This window comes from Magnolia sinica, chromosome 13, assembly GCF_029962835.1.
Source record: "Magnolia sinica isolate HGM2019 chromosome 13, MsV1, whole genome shotgun sequence".
Classification (NCBI taxonomy): Eukaryota; Viridiplantae; Streptophyta; class Magnoliopsida; order Magnoliales; family Magnoliaceae; genus Magnolia; species Magnolia sinica.
The window spans coordinates 42,381,275-42,403,871 of record NC_080585.1 but is presented as its reverse complement, the minus strand read 5'-3'; the positions used below and the strand labels follow the sequence as shown (position 1 = coordinate 42,403,871).

The following is a 22,597-nucleotide window of genomic DNA, read 5'->3' as shown; positions in this document are numbered from 1 at the left end:
CATCAAGCCACCTGATAGTCCTTTCTACAACGATCCTAGTCGTATGTGAAGAAATAGATGGTTCCGACCCAACTTCTCCATCTCCTTTCATGGGTCCAAGAGGCTATACGATTTTGTTTAGTGGAACCCTACGAACAAGGTGGACGGTTTGGATCGTTCGGAAAGTGCCCAGGATGGCCCACTTTGGGGCTCAAAATGGTCCAGATTCAAATTCCACTAAATGGCGGGAGAAACCCCTCTTTTGCAAAGTTCTTTCGGTCAAAGCCTGTTTGACTGCTTGGACTGGTCCGGTGTACATTGTACATGGTGGAATATGGTGCACATGCACCGCGTATGGGGTCCATCATGATGGTTGTTTTAAATCCATTCCATCCAAACATCTTGGGGGCCCCATTTAGAGGTCCTGGCCCAATTTGGGCCAACGGCAAGGCCCAAGTGGGCCATGTCACATCTTTCAGGCTTTATCCAGCCCATACATCACGATCCAATGGTTAAATGGGTCCGAGACTTTGTTTTGACAGTTGAACAGGGATTTGAGAGGTTTCAAGTGCCTGGTTGGCCACTAATTAATCCTCGCAGGTTGATAGTAAGCGTACGGTGCCAGTATAAGTGAACTATGGTATCTTTAACTTGGAGTGTTTAGTTAGACTTACCCTCTTGACTGAGGTAGGGTCCATTTCGGCTCCTAGACACCATGATGGATGGTCTCAATGTTGCTTGGAAGTCCCATCCTCCACGTGTTAAGTTCAAGTCACCTAGTTAATCGGTCTCGATTTCCATAAACGTGGATTTAAGAGGTAACACCTGTGTACCAAAGGTATGGGGTGTTACACTCATGTCTCCGATCTCACTACTCGGAATGGTAAACTCAGCTATGAAGTCGCCCACAGCTTGGCACTTAATCGCAGTCCTCAGACGATACTGAATGTCGAACTCTCTGAGTTCTATCACTCACTTAGTAAGCCGCCCAGATACCTCTGGCTTCTGAAGGACTTGTCGGAGAGGAGAATCTGTGAGGACAGCAATGGAGTGCGCCTGAAAGTACAAGTGCAACCTCCGAGCAGAAACGACTAGACTGAGGGCTAGCTTCTCCATGTTCGGGAATCTAATCTCGGTTGGGACCATCGCCTTGTTTATGTAGTAGACTGGACATTGTCTACCCTCTACTTCTCGAATGAGCGCTGAGCTGACGGCCGAGGCTGAGACCGTTAAGTACAGGAACAAGGGCTCGCCCTTCTTGAGCTTAGACAACAGAAGCAGCAACCCCAAGTACTATTTCAGCTGCTAGAAGGCCTGTTCGTAGTCTAAGGTCTATTTCGCTTTCTTGTGACCCTTCAGCTGCTGGAAGAATGGGAGACATCTATCGGTGGCTCTAGATATGAGCCATCCGAGCGAGGTGACTCGTCTGGCGAGGCACTGAATTTCTTTCACAGTCTGAGGTGAGCTCATGTCGAAGAACACCTTGATCTTGTTGAGATTTGCTTCGATGCCCCTCTGGCTAACCTGAAACTAGAGGAACTTGCCTGAACCGACCCCGAAGACACATTTGGCGAGGTTCCACTCCATGCGATACTTCCGAAGGATTGAGAAGATCTCTCCGAGGTCTGAGATGTGGTCAGATGCTCTGATACTCTTGACAAGCATGTTGTCGACGTAGACTTCCATAGTCCGACCAATCTGTTAGGCAAACATCTGGTTCATCAGCCTCTGATATGTCACTCCAGCGTTCTTCAGGCCAAATGGCCTCACCCAGTAACAGTAGAGGCCTTTGTCCATGACAAAGGTCGTCTTCTGCCTATCTAGGGGTACATCGTGATCTGATTGTACCCAAAGTAAGCGTCCAAGAAGGTGAGCCACTCGTGGTCAACCGTGCTATTAACCAGTTGGTTGATCTGTGGTAGTGGGAAGCTGTCTTGGGGCAGGCCTTATTCAGATCCGAGTAATCTACGCACACCTGCCATTTTTCATTGGCCTTCTTCACGAGGACCACATTTGCAATCCAGTCTAGGTAGTGACTCTCTTCAATGAAGCCAATGCCAAGGAGCTTTGATACCTCGTCAATGATGGCCACATACCTCTCGGGCCCAAACGCTCTCCTTTTCTGCTTCACTGGTCTGTGTTCCGGGTCTACATTCAACCTGTGAACCATGATATCTGGAGGGATGCCTGACATATCTTCATGCGACCATGCGAAGACGTCCTTCTGCTCTTGAAGAAAAGCCAGCATCTGATCTCGTTGCTCGAAATTCAACGATGTCCGGAGCTGAATTGTTCTGCTCAGATCCGCATCCTCGAGCAGGACAATCACCAAGTCCTCGGTGACGGAGTCTTCTGCAGAGTCCCTGGGGTCGAGCATATTTATGGTGAGGGCTTGCTTTACCGAGCCCTTTCTCACCACTACCGAATAGCATCTGTGCGCCTCGCACTGATCTCCTCAGACATATCTGACCCCTCCCTCAGCAAGGAAGTTTTATCATCAGATGATATGTAAAGACGACCGGCCTCATTGCATTAAGGGATGGCCGCCTCGAGATAACATTATGCATAGATGACACATTTACTACCAAGAAGTCCACTAACAAAGTCACCTGATTCTGTCCTTCTCCCGCTGTCATTGAGAGGGAAATGGCGCCCTCGGAGATCACCTTATCTCCAGCAAATCCGTGTAGCGGGGTCTTTATAGGTTGAAGGCGTGACCGGTCTATTCCCATTCTGTCAAACGCTTTGGAGTAGAGTATATCGGCCTAGCTCCCAATGTCGACCAAGATATGGTAGACTTTGCGATTGGCTATCGTCATTGCCATGACTAAGGCATCATCATTGGGATGCTAGATTCCCCACGCGTCGTCCTCCGTAAACATGAGATTACATGGGCTTAATAGGAGCTCTTTCCTCAGCCTTTCGGCTAAGTTGATGTAATGTTCGAGGTCGGTGCTCCTGGAGCGAGCCTTACGAGCTCAATTCGAATCTCCGCCACCGGATGGGCCACCATAGATCTTTATGGCTTCTTCCTCAGCTCGGCGAGGCTGATCGTCTTTCCGAGCATGTCTTTCTTCTTCGTGTATTGTTGTAGATGACCCTTACGGATGGGGGTCTCGGAGAGGTCGACGCAGTCGCTGGTATTGTGGTCGTGGTCGCGATGGAAGTGACAATACTTGCATTTGTTCCACTGGCCAGCATCGGTCTTCATATAGCTCAGCCAATGTAGCAACCTCTAATCTCGGATATCAAGAAGGATCTGCTCTGGGGATGTGTTGAGAGGAGTGTACAAGTTAAACTTCCTCTAGGCTTTCGGCTCGACCTCTTATCCTGAGAGGTATTGTCATCCAACCTCCTTTGTCCGCATGCTGCGGTGCATCATCTCTTCGCCTCTTCCCTTTGGATGAGGACTTGGTAGTCTAGTTGCTTTTGCGCAAGCTGAAGAACTCCTCAGCATTAGTATACTTCTGCGCACGGCTGATGAGCTCGCTAAGGGTTGAAGGTGGGTTCTTCCCAATCGAGAATAGGAATCAGCCCTCCTTGAGTCCGCTGATCATCGTAGACAACGCCATCTTGTTTGAATAGTCGTCCACCTGTAGAGCTTCCTCGTTGAAGCGGGAGATGTAGTTTTTTAACGACTTTCCGCTCTTCTGCTTGAGGATCAACAAGTGGGTAGACGGCTTTCGACTCTTTTTGTCGACAATAAACTGGGTCAGGAATGATCTGCTAAGCTCAATAAAGGTGTTGATAGACCTCGGCTTTAGCTATTGATACCAATTCCTAGTGGCCCCATTTAAAGTTATCCAGAATGCTCGGCACATCATCGCTTCCAAGGCTAATTGGATCTGCATCCACGACCGGTAGGACTCCACATGCTCCATGGGGTCCCCGGGTATTAAATGACGGGAGACATCCTGAACCTTAGAGGCATCACTTCGCTCATGATATCAGAAGTGAGCGGAGGTTCGATCTCTTCCATCATTGCTTGCACAACAGTCAAAGTCAGAGTCTGCTGGTTCTGTTGCAGAGTCTTAATTTGATTCCTGAGTTCCTCGAGCTAGGCTTCCCATGGATTTCGGTTCTCGACGATAGTCTCTCGAGGAGCTTCGACTTCGGGTGTCTTGTCTCTTCTTCTCCTTTATAATTCATGCCGAAGGTCGGTCGGAGCTAACACTGAGGTTACTGACACGTAGGTTAGAGCCCGAATTACCATATTCGGTGCGAGGTTAGCTCTAACAGACATGTTCTGAGACGCTCCTGCTTGCGAGCTCACCCGCACCGATTCTGAAGCAGCTGGGATGACCTCTTCCCGGCTCGGGGGCTGCTGCTGCCCCCGTTGTTGCCTCAAAGTATTGATTGCATCCCTCAATGCTTGAATCTCATTCTGTATCGCCTTATACTTGCCTCCTCAGCTTTGGGACCTTTGAGACGACCTCGTTGGAGCTGACTCGGCATGGAGTAACGAGGATGGTTGCGGTTACCTGCTCGGATCGGGTTCCGTGATCGCGACTAGGAGTACTTTCTTCTTTCCTTTCGCCATGCCTGGTAAAACTTTCTAGTCTTCTTGTTCAAACTTCCCACAGACGGCGCCAAAAATGTTGAGGTAAAAATCTATACCACCCTCTACTGAACCTTAAGTGCTCGAAACAAACTCTGGTCCTGCACAAAGGAACAGACAAAGGAGACTTTAGCTCAAGCAGGGGACCCTCCGATGCCTAACTTAGGCTAAGGAAACCAGGTCTAAGTAGAGTAGGTTAGGAGTGAGGGTGCAAGAGATTACGCACCTTCTACCGTAAAAAATGACCTGTATTTATACCTGAAGATAATAATGAATGTGTCCGACAATCTCAACATGGTCATAACCATCACGCGAGGATTACAAGGGCGCAGTAGTGGGCAGTTACCCAGAGATCGTGTGCTGGGCATAACTCTAGTCATGCATTACTGGAGCCGTACATTGATGATGTCACTGATCGAGCTCCCACCGACCTGATCTCCTGGCTCAGATCATGCTTAGCAACTCGAGCCGAGCCCATGGAGTGATGACACGTTCAAGTAAAGAGGATCGGGTCGGTCAAGCATGAAGTATGGTCCAGCTTGGATGTGAAGGACGGGTCGGATCGGACATATTGCTATTGCTCTGAGGTCGTCTTCACAAGATTACGAGAAGATCGGGTCGGCGTATTGTTCTACCAGAACCCCCCGAGTTGGATATTTTCCTCGGCTCGGATGTTACCCTTCCGAGACTTTCTTCATCGACGTCAAAGTTAACCTGATGTGGTTCGGTTCGAATTTACCCATAACAGTGTCTTTTATAGTTTATAATATTGTACTCATTTGGCTTGAAAAGCACCAATGTTATTTGTCTTATTAATTTAAATAGATAATTAATTTTTAATTAATAAATTTTCAAGAGATCTTATTCACCAAGCTTTGTCAAGCTTTTGCTCACACAATTTTACTGCTCACATAAAAAGTTGGCCCAATGTGATTGATTGTAGATGTCAAGAGCGGACAAAATCGAAGGATAAATACTCCTGGGAATGCTAGAAACCAACGCAGTATTTCACTTTTTGGTTGACCAAACGGCAATGATTAGAAACTAGGATAAGCTAGCTTACGTAAAGTAACTTTCCAAACGCTGCCCTATGTGTCGCAGAAACGGATAGGCTACTCCCCCAGCCACCAACCCGGTGGCTGATGGTTGGTGCTCTGTGGGCCCCACCATGATGTATGTGTTTCATCCATTCCGTCCATCCATTTTTACAGATCATTTTAGAGCTCTAACCAAAAAATATAAAATTGAAAGGGATATAAATCTCAGGTGGACCACGCTATAGGAAAACAATAATGATTGGATATTCACCATTAAAATCCTCCTAAGGCCCACTGTACTGTTTATTTGACTTCCAATCTGTTGAGTAGGTCATACAAACCCAGATTAATCGAAGAAAAAAAAAAGATTAGCTTGATCAAAACCTTTATGGCCCCCAAAGAGTTTTTAATGGTCGATGTTCATTCAACACTGTTTCCTATAATGTGGTCCACTTGAGATTGGGATATATCTCAATTTTGGGATGAAGCCCTAAAATGATCTATAAAAATATATGGACGGCATGGATGAAACACATACGTCATGGTGGGGCCCACAAACCATCGACCATCAGCCATTGGGCTGGTGGCAGGGGGAGTAGCCAATCCGTTTCCAGGTGTCACACCTAATGGACGGTGTGGATCTCATGAACACAAAGGCCCTTGTTCGTAGGTTTTTTTGCGAATCCTCGCACGGAACTGAAGAAAGGAAATGACGCCATCTTTTCTACCCTGATTGCTTTTCTTTTCCACATCTTCCGTCTTATTTTGCAAATTTATCGTGGAAAGCCTTTCCTTTCCTTTGTCTGGAATTTCAGGGCCTGTTTGGATGCCTGTAAGTTCTTTTAAGTTGTAAGTGACTTACCTGTAAGTCACTTATAAGTAAAAGTTACTTACAGGTAATCTGTTTGGATGTAAGTTGTGAGTCACTTACAAGTAAGTTAGTTTTTCTGATTGGATAACCTGTAAGTTACTTACAAGTAGAAAGTTGTATATTCACATCAAGTAGAGCGTAGATTAGAAAATTGTTCTAAAATGTTATAACCATATAAAAAAACATGAGATCAAATATGTTATTTTGTTAAGCCCGTCAAGATGAATATTTGAGATAATTATTAAGCTAAACCAATCATCAAGTGGGCTATAAAAGTGGGCCCACGAATTCAAAATATCTATAATATGGAATAATAACTCAATTTAAACATTGAGAATAAACTTCCTCAGTGAAAAACTCGGCAACACAAATAAGGTGGGCTTAAAATCTCTGATGGAGAAATGGTTGGGCGGAGTGGATATATAACACATCATCAAGGTGGGCCCACGACAAGGGTAATACCCACTACTGTGTTACCAATAATGCAATCAGACTGCGTATTGAGTTGCTGCTTTACTTTTATTACACAAAGTAAATTCAGTTGAAGCCCACTGTAAATGCATACGGTTTATCCAAGCAGTCCATCCATTTTTTTCATCTACATGCAGAGGTCCATCCATAAAATTAAGCATATCCAAAGCCCAAGTGGACCATACCATAGGAAACACTGGAAATACTAAATTAGGCTGTTGAAACCTTTCTAGCGCCATAGTGATCTTTATTTGTCATCTAACATGTTCATGAGATCACAAACACCTGGATGAGGGGGGAAAAAAATCAGCTTGATCCATAACTTCTGTGGCCTCCTAGGAATTTTCAATGGTATACACTCAATTCACACTATTTCCTATAGTGTGGTCGACATTATCTTTCGATATAACTAATTTTTAGGATCAGAATTTAAAATTAAATATTATAATGGATGGACAGTGTGGATCAAATATATATATCATGGTGGATCTCAAAGAGTTTACGCGTTACCCAGCACTCAATCCCTAATCCCTTCCCGCGTAATAGTTAGCCGCGTGCAAGTTCGCAGGAGCTCTCTTGAGAACTTTTTAAGAACTCATCGTACGTGACTTGAGTCCAAAATCTGAACGGTCCACGTGATGAAGAACCCCATGCAACCCCTATAACCCAAAATCTGAACGGTCCACGTGATGAAGAACCCTATGAAACCCTATAAGCCATCTTTTACTTTGATATAAAACATTGGTGGGCCATGACAAAAGAAAACATTTTCCTGCCTTACTTTGCATCTCTCTTTTATATGGCCCACCAAAGTTTTAAATCAGGGTGAAATTGGCCCTTACACGTTTCATGGGATGCTGCATCAGATGGACCGTTCGGATTAGAGGTCCATGACACGTGTGAAAAAATGCGCACATGCGCAGGTGCGTATAAGTGACTACTACCGTTTTGAAGGAGAAAAAAAGGTTGATGAAACCCTACCGTTCTAGGAGGAGAAGAGACGGAAGGCGGTAATTGCAGAGAGAGATTGCAGAGACGGAGGGACGGGGAGAGAGATTGCAGAGAGGGAGGGGAAGAGAGATTGCAGAGACGGAGGGACGGGGAGAGAGATTGCAGAGAGGGAGGGGAAGAGAGATTGCAGAGAGGGAGAAGCGATACCTTCAATACCCATTGGTGCGTTTCTCCCTCTTCCACTCTTTTTAAAAATCCGACCGTTGAGCCTGTGACTTACAGGGAAGTGACTTCTCACCCCCACCCCCCTGCAGTTTTTTGGTAGATTTGCCTGTAAGTGACTTACAGGTGATTTTTCTCCCCCAAACACCACCTGTAACTGACTTCCCTGTAAGTTACTTCCCACTTACCCAACTTACAGGCATCCAAACAGGCCCTCAGTTCATGGTTCGCTGAGCTTCTCTTTCTCTCTCCTTTCGCTGGTTCGAGAGAGTACTGAAATGACGTCCACCTCAGAGACCAATACCGAATCAGCTTCATCTCCCGCGATACCACCAAATCAAGAGGAGAAGCCTCAAATAGAGCCGTTGAGGCTGCCAACGGTCGAAGAAATCCGTGGCCAAGATATCTGGAACAACTGCGCTGTTCGCAGTGCTGTCAGCGGTATCATGGGTGTGTCTCTCTTCTCTCTCTTAAAAAGATTCTATTTTGGGTTTGTTTCTTCTTAAACAGAAATTGGGTCTTTCTTGGATTGTTTTGTTTGTGGGTTTCTCATTTCATTGCATATATTTGCCAATCTTTTGTTCCAGATTATGGGCTTTTTATGGTCTTTTACTTTGCAAGAATCTTGAGGAGGTGGGCATTTTCATTGACCGTAGTCAGAGATAAATGCATATGCATTCTCTAGATTGTTAGGAAATGTCATTTGATGTGTTCAAGAACTCACGCTGCATTCATAGATTATCGAGAAAAAGGGGAAATTGAATAAGGAATTTTAGTAATGGCCACTCTCTTTAGAATGACTTCAAACACAAAAGAAAGGCACCTACACTTCTCATTGGGAGCGGCATTTGTTAATTGGTTCCCATGATGGTTTCGTTTGGTTAGTGATACAAGGAGGAATACTGAAATAAGTGAACAAAGATGAACCCTTTCATACAAGGACTACCTCACATTCATGCACCCTCTTTGTCTTATCATTTTCACCAGTAGCATCTCACTCGCCTGCAACATAACCCTCTTGCTGAACACTGCTTCAGAGCATCTTGAGATCATCACCACCAACCCCCTACATGACCATCATAGTCATCTTTGCCGTTGTCTCGTCAATTTGGTATTGACTTCTAAATAGTAGACTGGAAAAGAGTTTTGTGGTCAGTTGCCCAGCAGGCACGGACTTACCTCCTTTGATTCAGGAACCAGCCATGATGGAGCTCACATCGACACCACTCACATGCCAAACTGGTCTAACCAGTGTGGACGACTAGCTGGGGGTGCAACTTGGGTGGGTTGGGTTGGGTTGGGTTGGGTTCAAGGTCATCTCGAGTCCAACCTGACCTCAAGAGGACACAAACAACAATAGGACCTGATCAGAATTCCAACCCGAGGTGCCCAACCTGAACGTAGCCCGAATTCCTCTATACTCAACCCTAAACCAACCCAATCCAATCTGACCCAAATACATATGAGAATTCCCAACCTGACCCAATGTTCGAACTATCGGTATTGCATTATGTATCGCACCCTTGGGATACAGATACGTATCGGTTATTGCATGGGATATATCGGTTGTATCGCGTAAGGTGTCGCTATTGTTGGAAACATGGGGAAACATTGGAAATTGGCCGAATTTTTTAACAAAATTTCAGTGATTGTTAAAAAAGACATCAATACACACTAACAGATCAAAACATTACAAAAAACAAGTGCACATAGTAGGTTTCCTTTGTATGGGGTCCTAATCTATGCGTTGTCTAACTGAATTGATGTAAGTATATTCAAAGTCTATTCAAATAATTTATAAATGTAAGAAGACGTGGAAACACAAGCAGTACATTCAAAAGCAATAGAAGAATCACTAGATTAGGTTAAATACATATTTGATTTTGATTTTTTTTTTTTAAATTTTCAGCAACTCAGTCTTTCTCCTCCAAATCTTGAAATCGAAGTTCCCAATCCATGATTTTTCATGCCATGCAAAACATGAAAAATCATAGGTTTGTAACAATTTGACACTGATTTAACATGATTTATATATATATATATATATATATATATATATATATATATATATATATATATATATATATATAAAGGATCGAAAATTTAAAAAATTCTCACCGGATCGAACATGTGTGATATATCCCACTAGTGTATTTCGTATCACGCAGGTGGGATACAAGATATATCATGGGATATATTGGCCGATATCATTGATATTTAAAACACTGACCTGACCTGAATTTGCTCAACCTGAACCCAATCTGATTTCATATCGTGTAGGAGTTTTCCAACCCGAACGGCCCATACCCGACTTGAACTCGGATTGGGTTTGGGTACGGGCTCGAACCCCAAGTTGCAGCCCTACCTTTAGCCCAACTATTACATGCCCACCCTAATGGGCAAGCGAGCAAAGATTGCCACGCAAACTGCTGAGAATGAAGCATCTCAAAACCATCTTCAAATGGTAGATTAATGAAAGCTTTATGATCAGCAGCCACTGGAGAACAACCTTCTTCTTTTACCTAGGTTCTATAACTGGACATAGTGGAGGCATACATTGACAACAAGTTCCTAGTCACTACTAACCTTCAACCTAACTAATACACCTAACACGCCAAAAGGGTAAGGATGCAGAGGAGGTCATGGAGGGAGTTTCCAAACATACACTGAGAATGATTCACACACACACACATGTAGTTCCCTCATATTAGGTAATAAAAATGGTAACCCAAGCTGACACTAACATAGAACCAAATGTGGAATGGACATGCTCAAGTACTTAGCATAAATAATATGATAATGGACAACCGACTGGCGCACCAAAAGCTCCAGAGCTGATGGGGAAGGATTGATTTATCCCTATATGCAGGGCCTCCTAGACAAACCCAGACGATACCCCCCCGTGGCAACCCCCACTTCGCATAGGTCCTCGAATCGCACGGTCCCACAATGGGCTCCCCCTGTGGCAACCCTCGAATCGCATAGGTCCTCGAATCACGCGGTCCCACAATGGGTCCCACCTCGTGGGCCACCTCACCCCAGCGTGGAGATACGGTGCATCCTTGGAATCACACTAAGATGCCCCCGCATCATCCACCTATGCCGGTGAGGAGACTCGAACACTGGGCTCCCGCTCTGATACTATTTTGATAGAGGACAACTGACCATCGCACCAAAAGCTCCAAAGCTGATGGAGAAAGATTGATTTATCCCTATATGTAGGCCCTCCCAGGCAAACCTAGGCGAGACCTCCCCGTGGGCAACCCCCGCTTCGCATGGGTCCTCGAATTGCATAGTCCCACGGTGGGTTGCACCTCATGGCCATTCTGCATTTCATAGACCTCACCTCGTAGGCCACACCACCCCAGTGTGGAGATACGGTGCATCATTGGAATCACACTAAGATTCCCCTACATCAGAATAGCATGGAGCCAATTGATACATTTTTACTTGACATGCCACTGCTATCATGTCAACACTACACTTTAGCCTAACCATTGTGCATTACCCAAAATGTGAATTTGCTAATAATTTGACGATGATGGGACGACCTCTACCTCCATGTTACATTAGGTAAGGAAAGGAGAGGAGATCTTGAGTACGCAATGCCAAACAAGCTTGCGAAGCATGAATTTTACGGTTTGTTTGTACTAAACTAGAGAGTAGAAAATATATATATATATATATAAAGAAATATTTATCAGATCAACCAAAGGGAAAACAATGTTCTCTCTCTCTCTACAATGATGGAGTGAAAATGAAAGGAGGGCATTCATGTGGACAGGGGTTGCAGTTTGTGGACAAAATGTTCAACTCAACGAGTATCTAAAGTTATGACTTGGCCAAAATAAGATTTTGAAAATATATTAAATTGTTTTTTTTTTTTCATAAATTTTAAATTTATTTTATTTTATGACAACAGGGTGTCCTTGCCCCTTTTTAAGGCAAGACTATTCCTTGCAGATGCATGAAATCACTCGCAAACCACGTGCATTGAGTAAGCAAGGGAAGGGGAATCGAACTCACGTCTGTGGGGAGCAAACCCACGACACTAGCCATTTGCCCAAACCCCGACAAGTCAAATATACAGAATTGTTAGCTTGTAGGTCATCCAAACTGCATACTGCCATAGCACACCATGCAGGAAAAAAAAAAAAAATAATCTTATTTTTGGTTCGATTCTAAATAATCAATTGTAATATGTTTGTTTTGATGGGTCTGCTAGCACCACATGCAAGTTTTCACAAAACACACATGCCAACCTGGAACATTTTGTAACTTCAACCCTCGTGCACTTTAACTTCAACCCGGAATTAGGGGACTTCAAACCAAGAAATATCAGCTTAAAACCCCTATTTTCTTTCTCCCTCTTAAATTTGCACTTTTTTTTTTTTTTCTTACCGCCAATCTTGTACTCAATTCTTCTTTCACAATGGAAATAATTAAGAAAAAGAAGCAATCACCCCAAAAACCCAGCAAAGTAACTGAGATGGTTACTTTATTTAAACTTCCTTTCACAACAAAGCTATGGCCATGAATGTGAGATAATGCCTTACTTGCAAGGTATCAAGTTGAGGGTGCTGACATAGAGCATTCCAGACTTGTATGGATATAAACAAAGTGAAAAAATAGATAGGGATAGGAAGCGTATAACCATGTTAAAGCCACCCAATGATTATTCCTAAGCTCCCTTTTTTCCTACGTTCATGTTCATGTTCTATCATAATAACGTAACTTTTCCTTCTACTACCATTGTCTCTCTTTGACCAACCTGGAGCCGATTTTTGTGCCAGTAAAGGAGACTGGGAACTTGCCAAGAATGATGGAATCTTTTGAGATCATAAGGGGTGCATTTGATGTGATTTATGGTTTCTCTCCACATGCATTTCTACATTTGTAATGTTGCTAGCCACAATAGAAGTTGTTACCTCTCACCTTATGTTCAACCTTGGGCAAGCCTAGCATGTGATTCAGAGACTAATTCCTTTAGGATTCTGATTTCCTCCTCCTTGTACACACTAGAAACAAGCTTCCTAATATTCTCTGAACTTCAATTGCAAGATTCTTCTATCGAGGTGTCCCTCCTTCAAACCGACGCTTCAGATGTGTGGTCTTGCTTCCACTTCCTAGGCTTTACAATTTCTAGCATTTTGAAAAGATGTTGCCTTGCTCCAGACTCCAGTACCAGATTCCACTTTGTGCTAGTAAGTTTTGAACCTCCTTTACCCTGTGTACTTAATCATGATGGCTTCCCTCCTTGTCGTACCGTCTTCATATATGATATTGCATAATCATCATCATCATTTTATTGGTAGATTATTATTGTTCTGTTTTCAATCTATACTAATGTTGTTATTGAGGGCATTCTATCCTTTGTCGAACACAACACTCTTCCCATAGTTCTTAGTTGCTGAAAAAAAAATACTACATTACCCCTAACATAATATCTCCTTCCCTTTTTGTGCCCAAAGTCAAATTCAATATTCTACCATGATTTTGATCATGGCAACCACTCCCAAATTTGCGGATGTTATCTCTCAATCTCTTGAGTTTCCCCATTGTCAAAGCTAAGGTCCATGACTTTTTCTGTTTCAGGCCTTAGGAAGTCTTTGTAGACATGATATCCCACCTACCTCATCTGTGAGATTTAAAATGACACCTGGATTGAGTATTGGTGCCATATTAGCTCCAACGAGAACCTGCCCGATGAACACTTACCTATCACCACATTTAAGAGACATCCTCAACAACCATGACATGGGGCCAACCACTCTTGCCAACTCTCTATCCTCTTCTAAGCTGGACTGGGCTTCACCTGTGCTATGAACCTCCTTCACGTTTTCTCTTTTAGATGGACAACACATGCTCTTTTTGCCCTCTACAATCGAAACTTAACTAGCATTCAATAAACCATCAGGATGATAGAAGTGGCATTGGAGTCTCTATTTTCTATCCACATCTTACTTTGGGACTAGATGCTTTCTGCCATTAACCCAACCTTAGATTTCATCTCCGTCCCCTCCCCCTGCATTGAGACAGGTATTTAGGGAGGCAAACTTGATTACTTCTATCACCATCATAATCTGTTACTAGATGCCTTCCACCTTGAATGCCATCTTTAAGCCTATAATTGAATGAAAACAAAAGCCACTCCTGTAAAGTTTTCTTTCACCCATTCACGAGTGTTATTCCATATGGTAGAACCCAAACTCCCTTGAGATCATATTCTACATTTGTACTTACTGAGCCAAGCTTCTTAATGATCCTTTGAGTATCTCAGTACCCTACTTTAACACTGTCAAGGCATCAAACACAAACGACAAAAGAATCGCACCCTATTTTCCACCAAAAATTCTTTAGAGAATAAAGACCCTGCCATGCTTTTCTCCCACCCACCAACTGGTATTGTTTTTGCCACCACCATTACCATTGCCTTTTTCCTTGATTGTCTTCCACCCAGCCATTAATTCCTGGGGTCAATTAGGCGTAGACTCCCAGAAACATTTTTGAGAGACATGCGAGCGGCTTCAAGCACCCATCCTCAAAGTCCCATTTTGAGTGGTAACCCACTTGGTTAACACCTCTATTCTTAGTCTCTGATGTGTCCTTAAAAAAAATAAAATAAATGATGATAGGGTGTCCCAGCCTCTTTTTAAGACGGGATTATTGTCTGCGGATGCACACAATCACCCGCATACCACGTGCATCAGCTAAAGCATGGGGAGGGGAATCGAACTCACGTTTGTGGGGAGCAAACCCACAACATTAGCCATTCGCCCAAATCCTGGGTGGGTCTGATATGCCCTTTTCTCACATCAGGTAACACCTCTATTCTTAGTCTTTGATGTGCCCTTTTCTCACACCTAAGTCTCTGATGTGCCTTTTTCTCACACCTATATTTTCTATTTATTTTAGAGAATCAAAGTTTGCCTTCTAGTCAAACCTCAATTCCTCAAAACTTCCTTCCATTTATCATCTCAATAACCTGCGTCATCTCTGCTTTTGATGTAAATTGAACAAAACACAAAGCTCTGTCTTTCATGCCATATTCTCTTCATGAATGAATTTATCCATTATTTTATTCCTCTTGACTAGCTATCAAAAACAACTTCATTCTTCCAGTTAGAGATGGAGGTTGCCTGAACATATTCTAATCTGCCATTGATGCATCATGATTTGATCAACAAAGAAAGGTCTAAGGGCAGTTCCTTGGCTGATTGATTGAATATTAGTCCCATCCAAGGGTCCTGATTGAGGATTAGGTCCATTTAATGGTTTCAATTGATGATCTAGACGACATTGTGGTTCCTATTGGACTGATTAAAGATCTGGAACACTTCAATGGTCCAATGTAAGATATCGATCAAATTAATGGTCCAATCGGAGTGTGGGGTCCACAAATCCAATTGGATGGCCCAAATAGAAGATCCAATTGGAATCTGGGGCCCACAAGTCCAACTGGCTGAGTATTTTAGAGTTTATACAAGTTGCATGTGGTTGTGTACAAGGAGTTTAGATAGTATTTTTGGAGTATTTTTAGATTATTTTCCTTGTTTGTTGCTTTTCTTCTTTTGTTACAAGCTTTTTAGGATTAGAGTGAGTTAGGTTAGGAATGGTAATTATTCATCATCATCGTCTCTGCTGTCGTCTTCGTCATCATCATTATAATCCAAGCCCTATCCCTTGTTAAATCACACCTTTAATATATATATATATATATATATATATTCTATTTGTGGCGCATATGCACTAATGGCATAACGTCATCTCCCATCACAAGATTTATTAATAAAAGCCTACTGCGTTTCCTCTAATGTCTACAACTTTATCCCTTCTTTATTCATAACTATTGCCGCCTCATTTCTATTGTTGTCCTTTCCTATATACACAAATTATATCTATGAATTTCCTTAGCTTTTACTCCTTTCCACTTGGTCTCTTGTATGCAAGTTAACTAATGTAGGGGCATTTTCACACTAGGCTCGAGTAGGGTTGCTGGTGAGATGCAGGGGCACACTCGAGGCGGGTGACTCGTGTGAGGCGGTACCCATGTGATGTGGGGCCCACGAGGGGGGTTCAGCCGAGATCCTAAATCATGGGATGTGAGGCCTTGGCTATGAGATAAATGGATTAATTCACCATGATCTATCAATTCGAGCTTTTAGAGCAAGTGGCTAATTGTCCTGCATCAAAGTGGTATCAGAGCGGCAAGTCTCGTGTTCGAGACTCCTCACCGGGGTTGATTAATTCAGGGGCATTTTCACACCGGGCTTGAGTGGGATTGCCTGTGGGATGTAGGGGCACACTCGAGGTGGGGCGGCCCGTGTGAGGCGGGTGGCTTGTGTGAGGTGGTACCCATGTGATGTGGGGTCCACGAGGGGGGTTCGGCCGAGATCCTAACTCATGGGATGTGGGGCCCACGATGGGGGTTCGGCCAAGATCCTAACTCATGCGATGTGGGGCCTAGGCTATGAGATAAATGGATTAATTCGCCATGCTCTATCAGTTCGAGCTTTTAGAGCAAGCGGTTAATTGTCTTGCATCATTAACTATCGTATCCACTAATTCCATTCTCTTACCCATCAATGTTCCTTCATTCTAAATTTGTACAATAATTAGAATTTAAGATAAAACACAAAATAACAATCAATTTTCCGTGTGTTTATTCATCATAAATAAGAATTATCTGAAAGAAAACTCATCAATGATCATGGTCATCCATTACAATCATATAGTACGAAAGATTCAAATATGAAAAGTGGATCCTACGAAAGATAGGACTTTCATGTCTCACAAGGGCCAATTCAACCATCCAATGTGATGATCTAATCCTTTAACAAACTGTTAGATCAAATAAGATTATCAGCTGGGGATGTTTGAATAGATCCAAGAAGTAGGAAATTTACAAATAGAATTCCAAACTTTTGCAAATAAACTAGATGGAAGAAAGAAGAAGTAAGAAGAAAATTATAATGATTAAGCAGAGAAAGAAAGTAGGAGTAAGAAGAAGGTCTCACACCCGGCCGTGGAAAAGCTCCGTAGCTTTATTCTTTTCTCAAAAAATAAAAAATAAAAATCAACTACAATGTTTAGGGCTTAACTCCCGTTAAATAGAACTTGCAAATAAAAGGAAAATACTAAAATACCCATAGTTACTTAGATTAGTAACAACATAAACAGGAAACTAACAAAAGCCTTAGTTTAGAAACAACCTAAGTAGGAAACTAACAAAAGTCTTAGTTTAAAAACAACCTAATTAGGAAACTAAAAAAAATAGAATTTTCTTAAAACTAGAATTTTCTGAAAATCAGGAAATTAACTAAGATAGAAATTTCTAAAAATAGAAATATCTAAAAATAGCATTTTTTGAAAGTAGAAATTTCTAAAAATATGAATTTCTAAAAAATAGAAATTTTTGCAAAAGGAAATTAACATAAGACTAACAGACTAAAAATAATAATTCTGCAACAAGTTTCTCTTGATCTTCAATCTCATCCTATCCATAGTGATGCTTGTGGGGCCCACTTCCGTTGATGATAAACTTTAAACGGTTAGGATGTCCTCATCAGGGTTCTTCTTTTTTTTTTTCTTTTTTTTTTTTGAGTTATGTATACAAGGGTTCTTTGTTTCCTCTCTTTTGTACAATTCCTTTTCGTTTTCTTTTCTATTCATCTTCGTTTTTTGGGATTTTTAATAGTTTCAGATTGTAGGCCTTCTAATTGTTTCTGGTATGGAAAATTTGTAGGAGGCGGGCTTGGTTTGTTCATGGGTTTGTTTCTTGGGGCTTTGGATAATCCCTTAATGCAAGAGGAAATGACTGGAAAGCAGCAATTCATTTATAACGCCAAGCAGATGGGGAGAAGAAGCATTAATTCTGCCAAGACGTTTGCTGTGATGGGCTTGATTTTCTCCGCTGCCGAATGCATTGTAGAGAAGGTGAATAGGAGCAAAAGGAAGATAAAAATGTCTTATTTTGTTCTTTATTTTGCAGATTTGATTACTTTCCTTGAAGTTGACTGGTATTGTTTGTGTTTTAGACTCGGGCGAAACATGACACCACGAATACTGTTGTGGCTGGGTGTGTTACTGGAGGGGCAATATCTGCAAAGGGTAAACTTTTGTCTCTGTTCATTTCTAAAAAAATTGAGAACATGGGTGTGTACTTGTGAAAGAGAATATTTGACTCTTGGCCCCAAAGACTACTACTTAGTTCAGGCCAGCATTTCATACTAGTGAGCCCCACCTTTCAGTGATCCAAACTATTCATCTGTCCCCAGCTATCCGATTTTGGCCTGCAAATGGATGGGCATGATTAAAATGCAACAAACTGTCAATGGAAAGAGTTGATCTGTCAGATGGCTGGGATTTTTTTATGGATTTGTCATTTTCTCCTCACCCTACCATGGTGAGTTGACAATCTTAATGAGTAAATGGTGGGCCCTTATTGATGGATCTGTTAGTTTTGACTCACCCATCCATCATGGGCTCACCAGATGGGCTATCTTGATGGCTAAATGGTGAGCACAACCTTAATGAAATGCCGACTTGAATGAGAAGACTAATTCAAGTTGAGCATTGCATACTACCCCATGATAAGATTGGTGAAAAAAAGTGGCTAGATTAGATTTATTCTTTTTTTCCCTAGGAAGCTTATGTTGAACATATTGCCATTTTATGATGATGGTTAGCGCACCAATATAGGGATATCTTTGAATATTGATTATTTATTGTGTAGTGGTAGCTTAAAAGTTGAAATGAAGGAAACATATGCGGGAGAGTTTTTATTGTCTTACCCACATCAATTTGTGATGCTTATATTGAACATATGGTCATTTAATGATGATACTCCAATATGGCCAGAGATGGGGATATATTTAAATATTGAGTACTTCTAATAACAGAAATTTAGAATCTGAATTGAAGGCAGTCAATGTTCCATATAGTAGCTATAGATGAAACATATGAGGAGATTAGGCCTGTGAATGGCCCAGCCCAGGCCGTGCAAAATAAATATTGTCTATAGAGCTTGGTCGAGTAGTTCAAAATCTAGGTAGACAAACCAACCCATGCCCAACCTGCTTGATGCAACAAGCTCAGAAACAAAATAAGATCTGCCTATATGTACCAATTGGAAGTCCAAAACCTTATAGCAGGTCCCATGGATGAAGATAAAATGCGTGGTTGTTGGTGTAAACCAAACAACCTAACGGTTAATCTTTGAAGGAGATAAGCAATAGATGATGGATCCTTACTCTTGCTCTGGTGGTAGACTCTCAGGAGTTTCAACAGCCGGTCAAGGGTTCGAGTATCCATAGGTGGTGAAATTCCACCAACGTGAGTGTGTGTGCGTGTTTAAAATAATAATATAATAATAATAATTCATGCACATGGTATGATTTTAGAGGTTTTTATATGGGCCATTATACATCTAAGAAGATCTCTGCTCCTATAGCTCCATCCATGCTGGCTGTATTTAATCAGATCTCCAAAAAAAAAAAAAAGAGACAAAAAGAAAAGAAAAATCCTAATCTAGAGAAAGAAAATGGTATTAGAAATTTGTCCTAAATGAAGCAATTAATAAAGACATCCAAAACTTTCCGAAATCAACTTATATAGCAATCATGAGTTTCCTACACCCAAACAATATGGCTTCTAAAAACCATACAGTTGGTATGGAGTCGTCCTTAAGGGCTTCAATCGGCTATCATTTGGCTGCTTGGATTGGTGGAATCCTCTTTTCCACAATAGAAATAATTTTTTTCTCAGATGTGATGTTTTCCTCCATTAGTGAAAACAAAGTCAGTTGTGGAAATCAATTTCCATTTTCACAGTTTTCCTTGTAAAAAGGCATTTTCTATTTTCTCAAAGAAAGAAGAAGAAGAAGAGAAAAAAGAACTTGTTACATGGAGACTTGACCTTTTTGAGAGACAGCTCACGCTCTCTAACCATCGACCTTTCCACATTTCCATGGAAATCAAGTGTGCTAAAGCTAACATGGTCTTTTGGATCTAATACTTGTACCCAACCACACCCTTTTGTCAGCCATTAAAGTGACCTCAAGAGGTGTGTCAAAGCCATCGCACGAGGACTATGAAGTCCTTCCATAACCACAGGTGTAAGAATTAATCAAAGCTACTGCATGATCAAGTCAATGCAATCAACGCATGGTGGACCTCTCGATTAGGAGACTTGATGTGATCCTTCAATGCAATTATTCAATCAAGTCTATCACTAATACCCCTAAACTAGCAAACATCTGCATTCCCATTTGATGAAGGGCATAGACAACGAGATAGCCCATGGTGGTGATTAGTCCATCCCAACTCGTCGTTGGTTTCTCTTGACACAGGGTAATCACAAATATCATCAAGGGTCACCCAAACCCACTTTAGTGGTCATGGAATTTAGGGTACTCAAGAACTGTGGTACAATAACCCTTCCTTAGCCTTCTTGGCCATTGTGTCCATTTCATTCTTTTCCTGATAGGCTTATTAAATCGTCTCCATAATGGGATTTATGTAACCTACTAAAAGTATAATGCCAAGTTTCACACACAATTGGTAATAGAACCTTGAAATTAGAAGTCACCAATTGTTTAATTCCAATCATCCCTAAAGCTCACAAGTGATCTAGGTCCAATGACCTAGGCCTGATTGGCTTTCCACAGCACATACATCCAACACCATTATCGTAATTTTCAAGTCTGTTGGTGTTAAGAGAGGATTCATTGGTAAATTCAGCAAACAATTTGTTTCTAGTTCCCTATCCTAACAACATTTCCATAAGATGTTCCTTTCGTGACGAAGAAAGGCAAACAAAGTTTGCAGCACAAATCTGTAAATTTTCTTGCACTTTCAGCCTAACAAAAGAGGAAATGGAAATTTGGATGACTTTACCGATATGCAAACTTCTACTAAAACATGAGTGGTATTTCCTTTGAATCCTCTAGACACTTTCTATTTATGATCTAATGTCATTTTTTACACCTAGCACTTCCATGGAAAACATCTCCCTCGCCAACGTCCTCCAATTTGTCTAAAAAAATGAGTTTGACTGTAATTGTTCAATGCTGTTGACATGATTGTTGTTGCAAGTAGGGCAGATTTGCCCCGTGATTTGTTGATGTGAAGCAGAGTATTGTTGTCTTGGAGTTATTAGTTGCAAGACCTGACATTTGTGTTGCTCCCACTTCGAATTGCTCTTAATACTCAGCTGCTGCTCCTACTCCTGCCTAGCTGTTTATGCTTGCTAACATTTTGAAACAGATGCTTCCCCGCCCCTGCGCCCGAATCCATTGCTGCTGACTTTCATACTTCGTGCAATTGTTCTTGGAATCGTTACAACTGATTGATTTCTGGCACTTGCATTTTTCATCCACTAGAAGTTGTTTTGCATGTTTATTGAACTATGGATGTGCTAACCTCTTCTCGAACATCTCTACTTCTAGGTGGACCAAAGGCTGCGTGCGTTGGTTGTGCGGGTTTTGCAGCATTTTCAGTTCTGATCGAGAAATTCTTGGACAGGCATGATTAATTAATAGGTACTCAGTTCCATCATACTCAATTTTGAACAGTCATCCTTTGCTGCCATTTGACTTGGACAAAGAGTGGCAATTCATGTGTGCCTTGCAATTATTCGATCAGAAACTTCATCTTCCTGATTTTGTTTCCCCATTTTGTTCCCCCTTTTTTATAATGTGAAATTTCATTGATTGGATAATGATCCTTCGACATTGTAATATTTAATTCATAGGAAGAGTTTAGCACTAGGGAAAGTTGAGTAGATAGAAAACATATATGGTTCGGAATAATACCAATGAGAAAGGATTCTCAAGAATTTTGTTGTCATTCTGATTTCTTGTGACTTGTGAGTGATTATCAACTAGAGAAATTGTATTTCGGTTATGGATGTTCCTTTGATTATCTATATGAAGGTTTCATGAATGTCTCAAAGATTGCCAACCGTGAAGCATTCTCCTGTATTATATATGTAGTTATAAGATAAGGTTGGATGAATTACTACTGTTGTAATAGACTCAGATGACAGTAACATGTGGGTTTTAAGTGTCATGACAAGCATGTATCCAAGATTTCTTCTCTTCGTATTGATACTATCATAGAATTCATTCAAGTGACCACCTTTTTTTTTTTTTTTTTAAATGACGAAAGGATGTCCCCACCCCTTTTGAAGGCGAGACTCTTCCTAGCGGATGCACGCAATCACCCGTAAACCACATGCATCGGGTAAAGCACGGGGAGGGGAATCGAAACTGCGTCTATGGGGAGCAAACCCATGACGCTAGCCATTCTCCCAAACCCCAAGCGGGTTCAAGTAACCACCTCTTATATGATGGTATTTGCTAAAAATGCCATTTGGTTCGTAAAATGATCAGCATCTACGGTTTTAGTTATATAGTTTTGAAACAAGTGAAGTCTTCGTCATCTCTCATCTTGACCGTTGGTTGAGTTGGCTTGACTCAAGTGACTTTCTGATCGAGTCACCTTTCGA

At 41.8% G+C, this 22,597-nt stretch overlaps 2 protein-coding genes across 2 annotated transcripts in view; both read left to right on the top strand.

Moving 5' to 3' along the window:
• The first annotated feature begins 6,252 nt into the window (after positions 1 to 6,252).
• Positions 6,253 to 22,050, top strand: LOC131223668 (mitochondrial import inner membrane translocase subunit TIM22-4-like). Its single transcript, XM_058219122.1, has 5 exons — positions 6,253 to 6,389; positions 8,309 to 8,539; positions 17,835 to 18,025; positions 18,127 to 18,199; positions 21,537 to 22,050. Exons 2-5 carry the CDS (start codon positions 8,368 to 8,370, stop codon positions 21,620 to 21,622), a joined length of 522 nt encoding a protein of 173 aa, XP_058075105.1. The 5' UTR covers positions 6,253 to 6,389; positions 8,309 to 8,367; the 3' UTR covers positions 21,623 to 22,050.
• Positions 11,290 to 22,597, top strand: part of LOC131223666 (phenylacetaldehyde reductase-like) — an 86,477-nt gene continuing 75,169 nt past the window's right edge. Inside the window, exon 1 of the mRNA XM_058219120.1 lies at positions 11,290 to 11,294. The gene's annotated coding sequence lies outside the window, so the exon portion shown is untranslated. The remainder of the gene's footprint in view (positions 11,295 to 22,597) is intronic.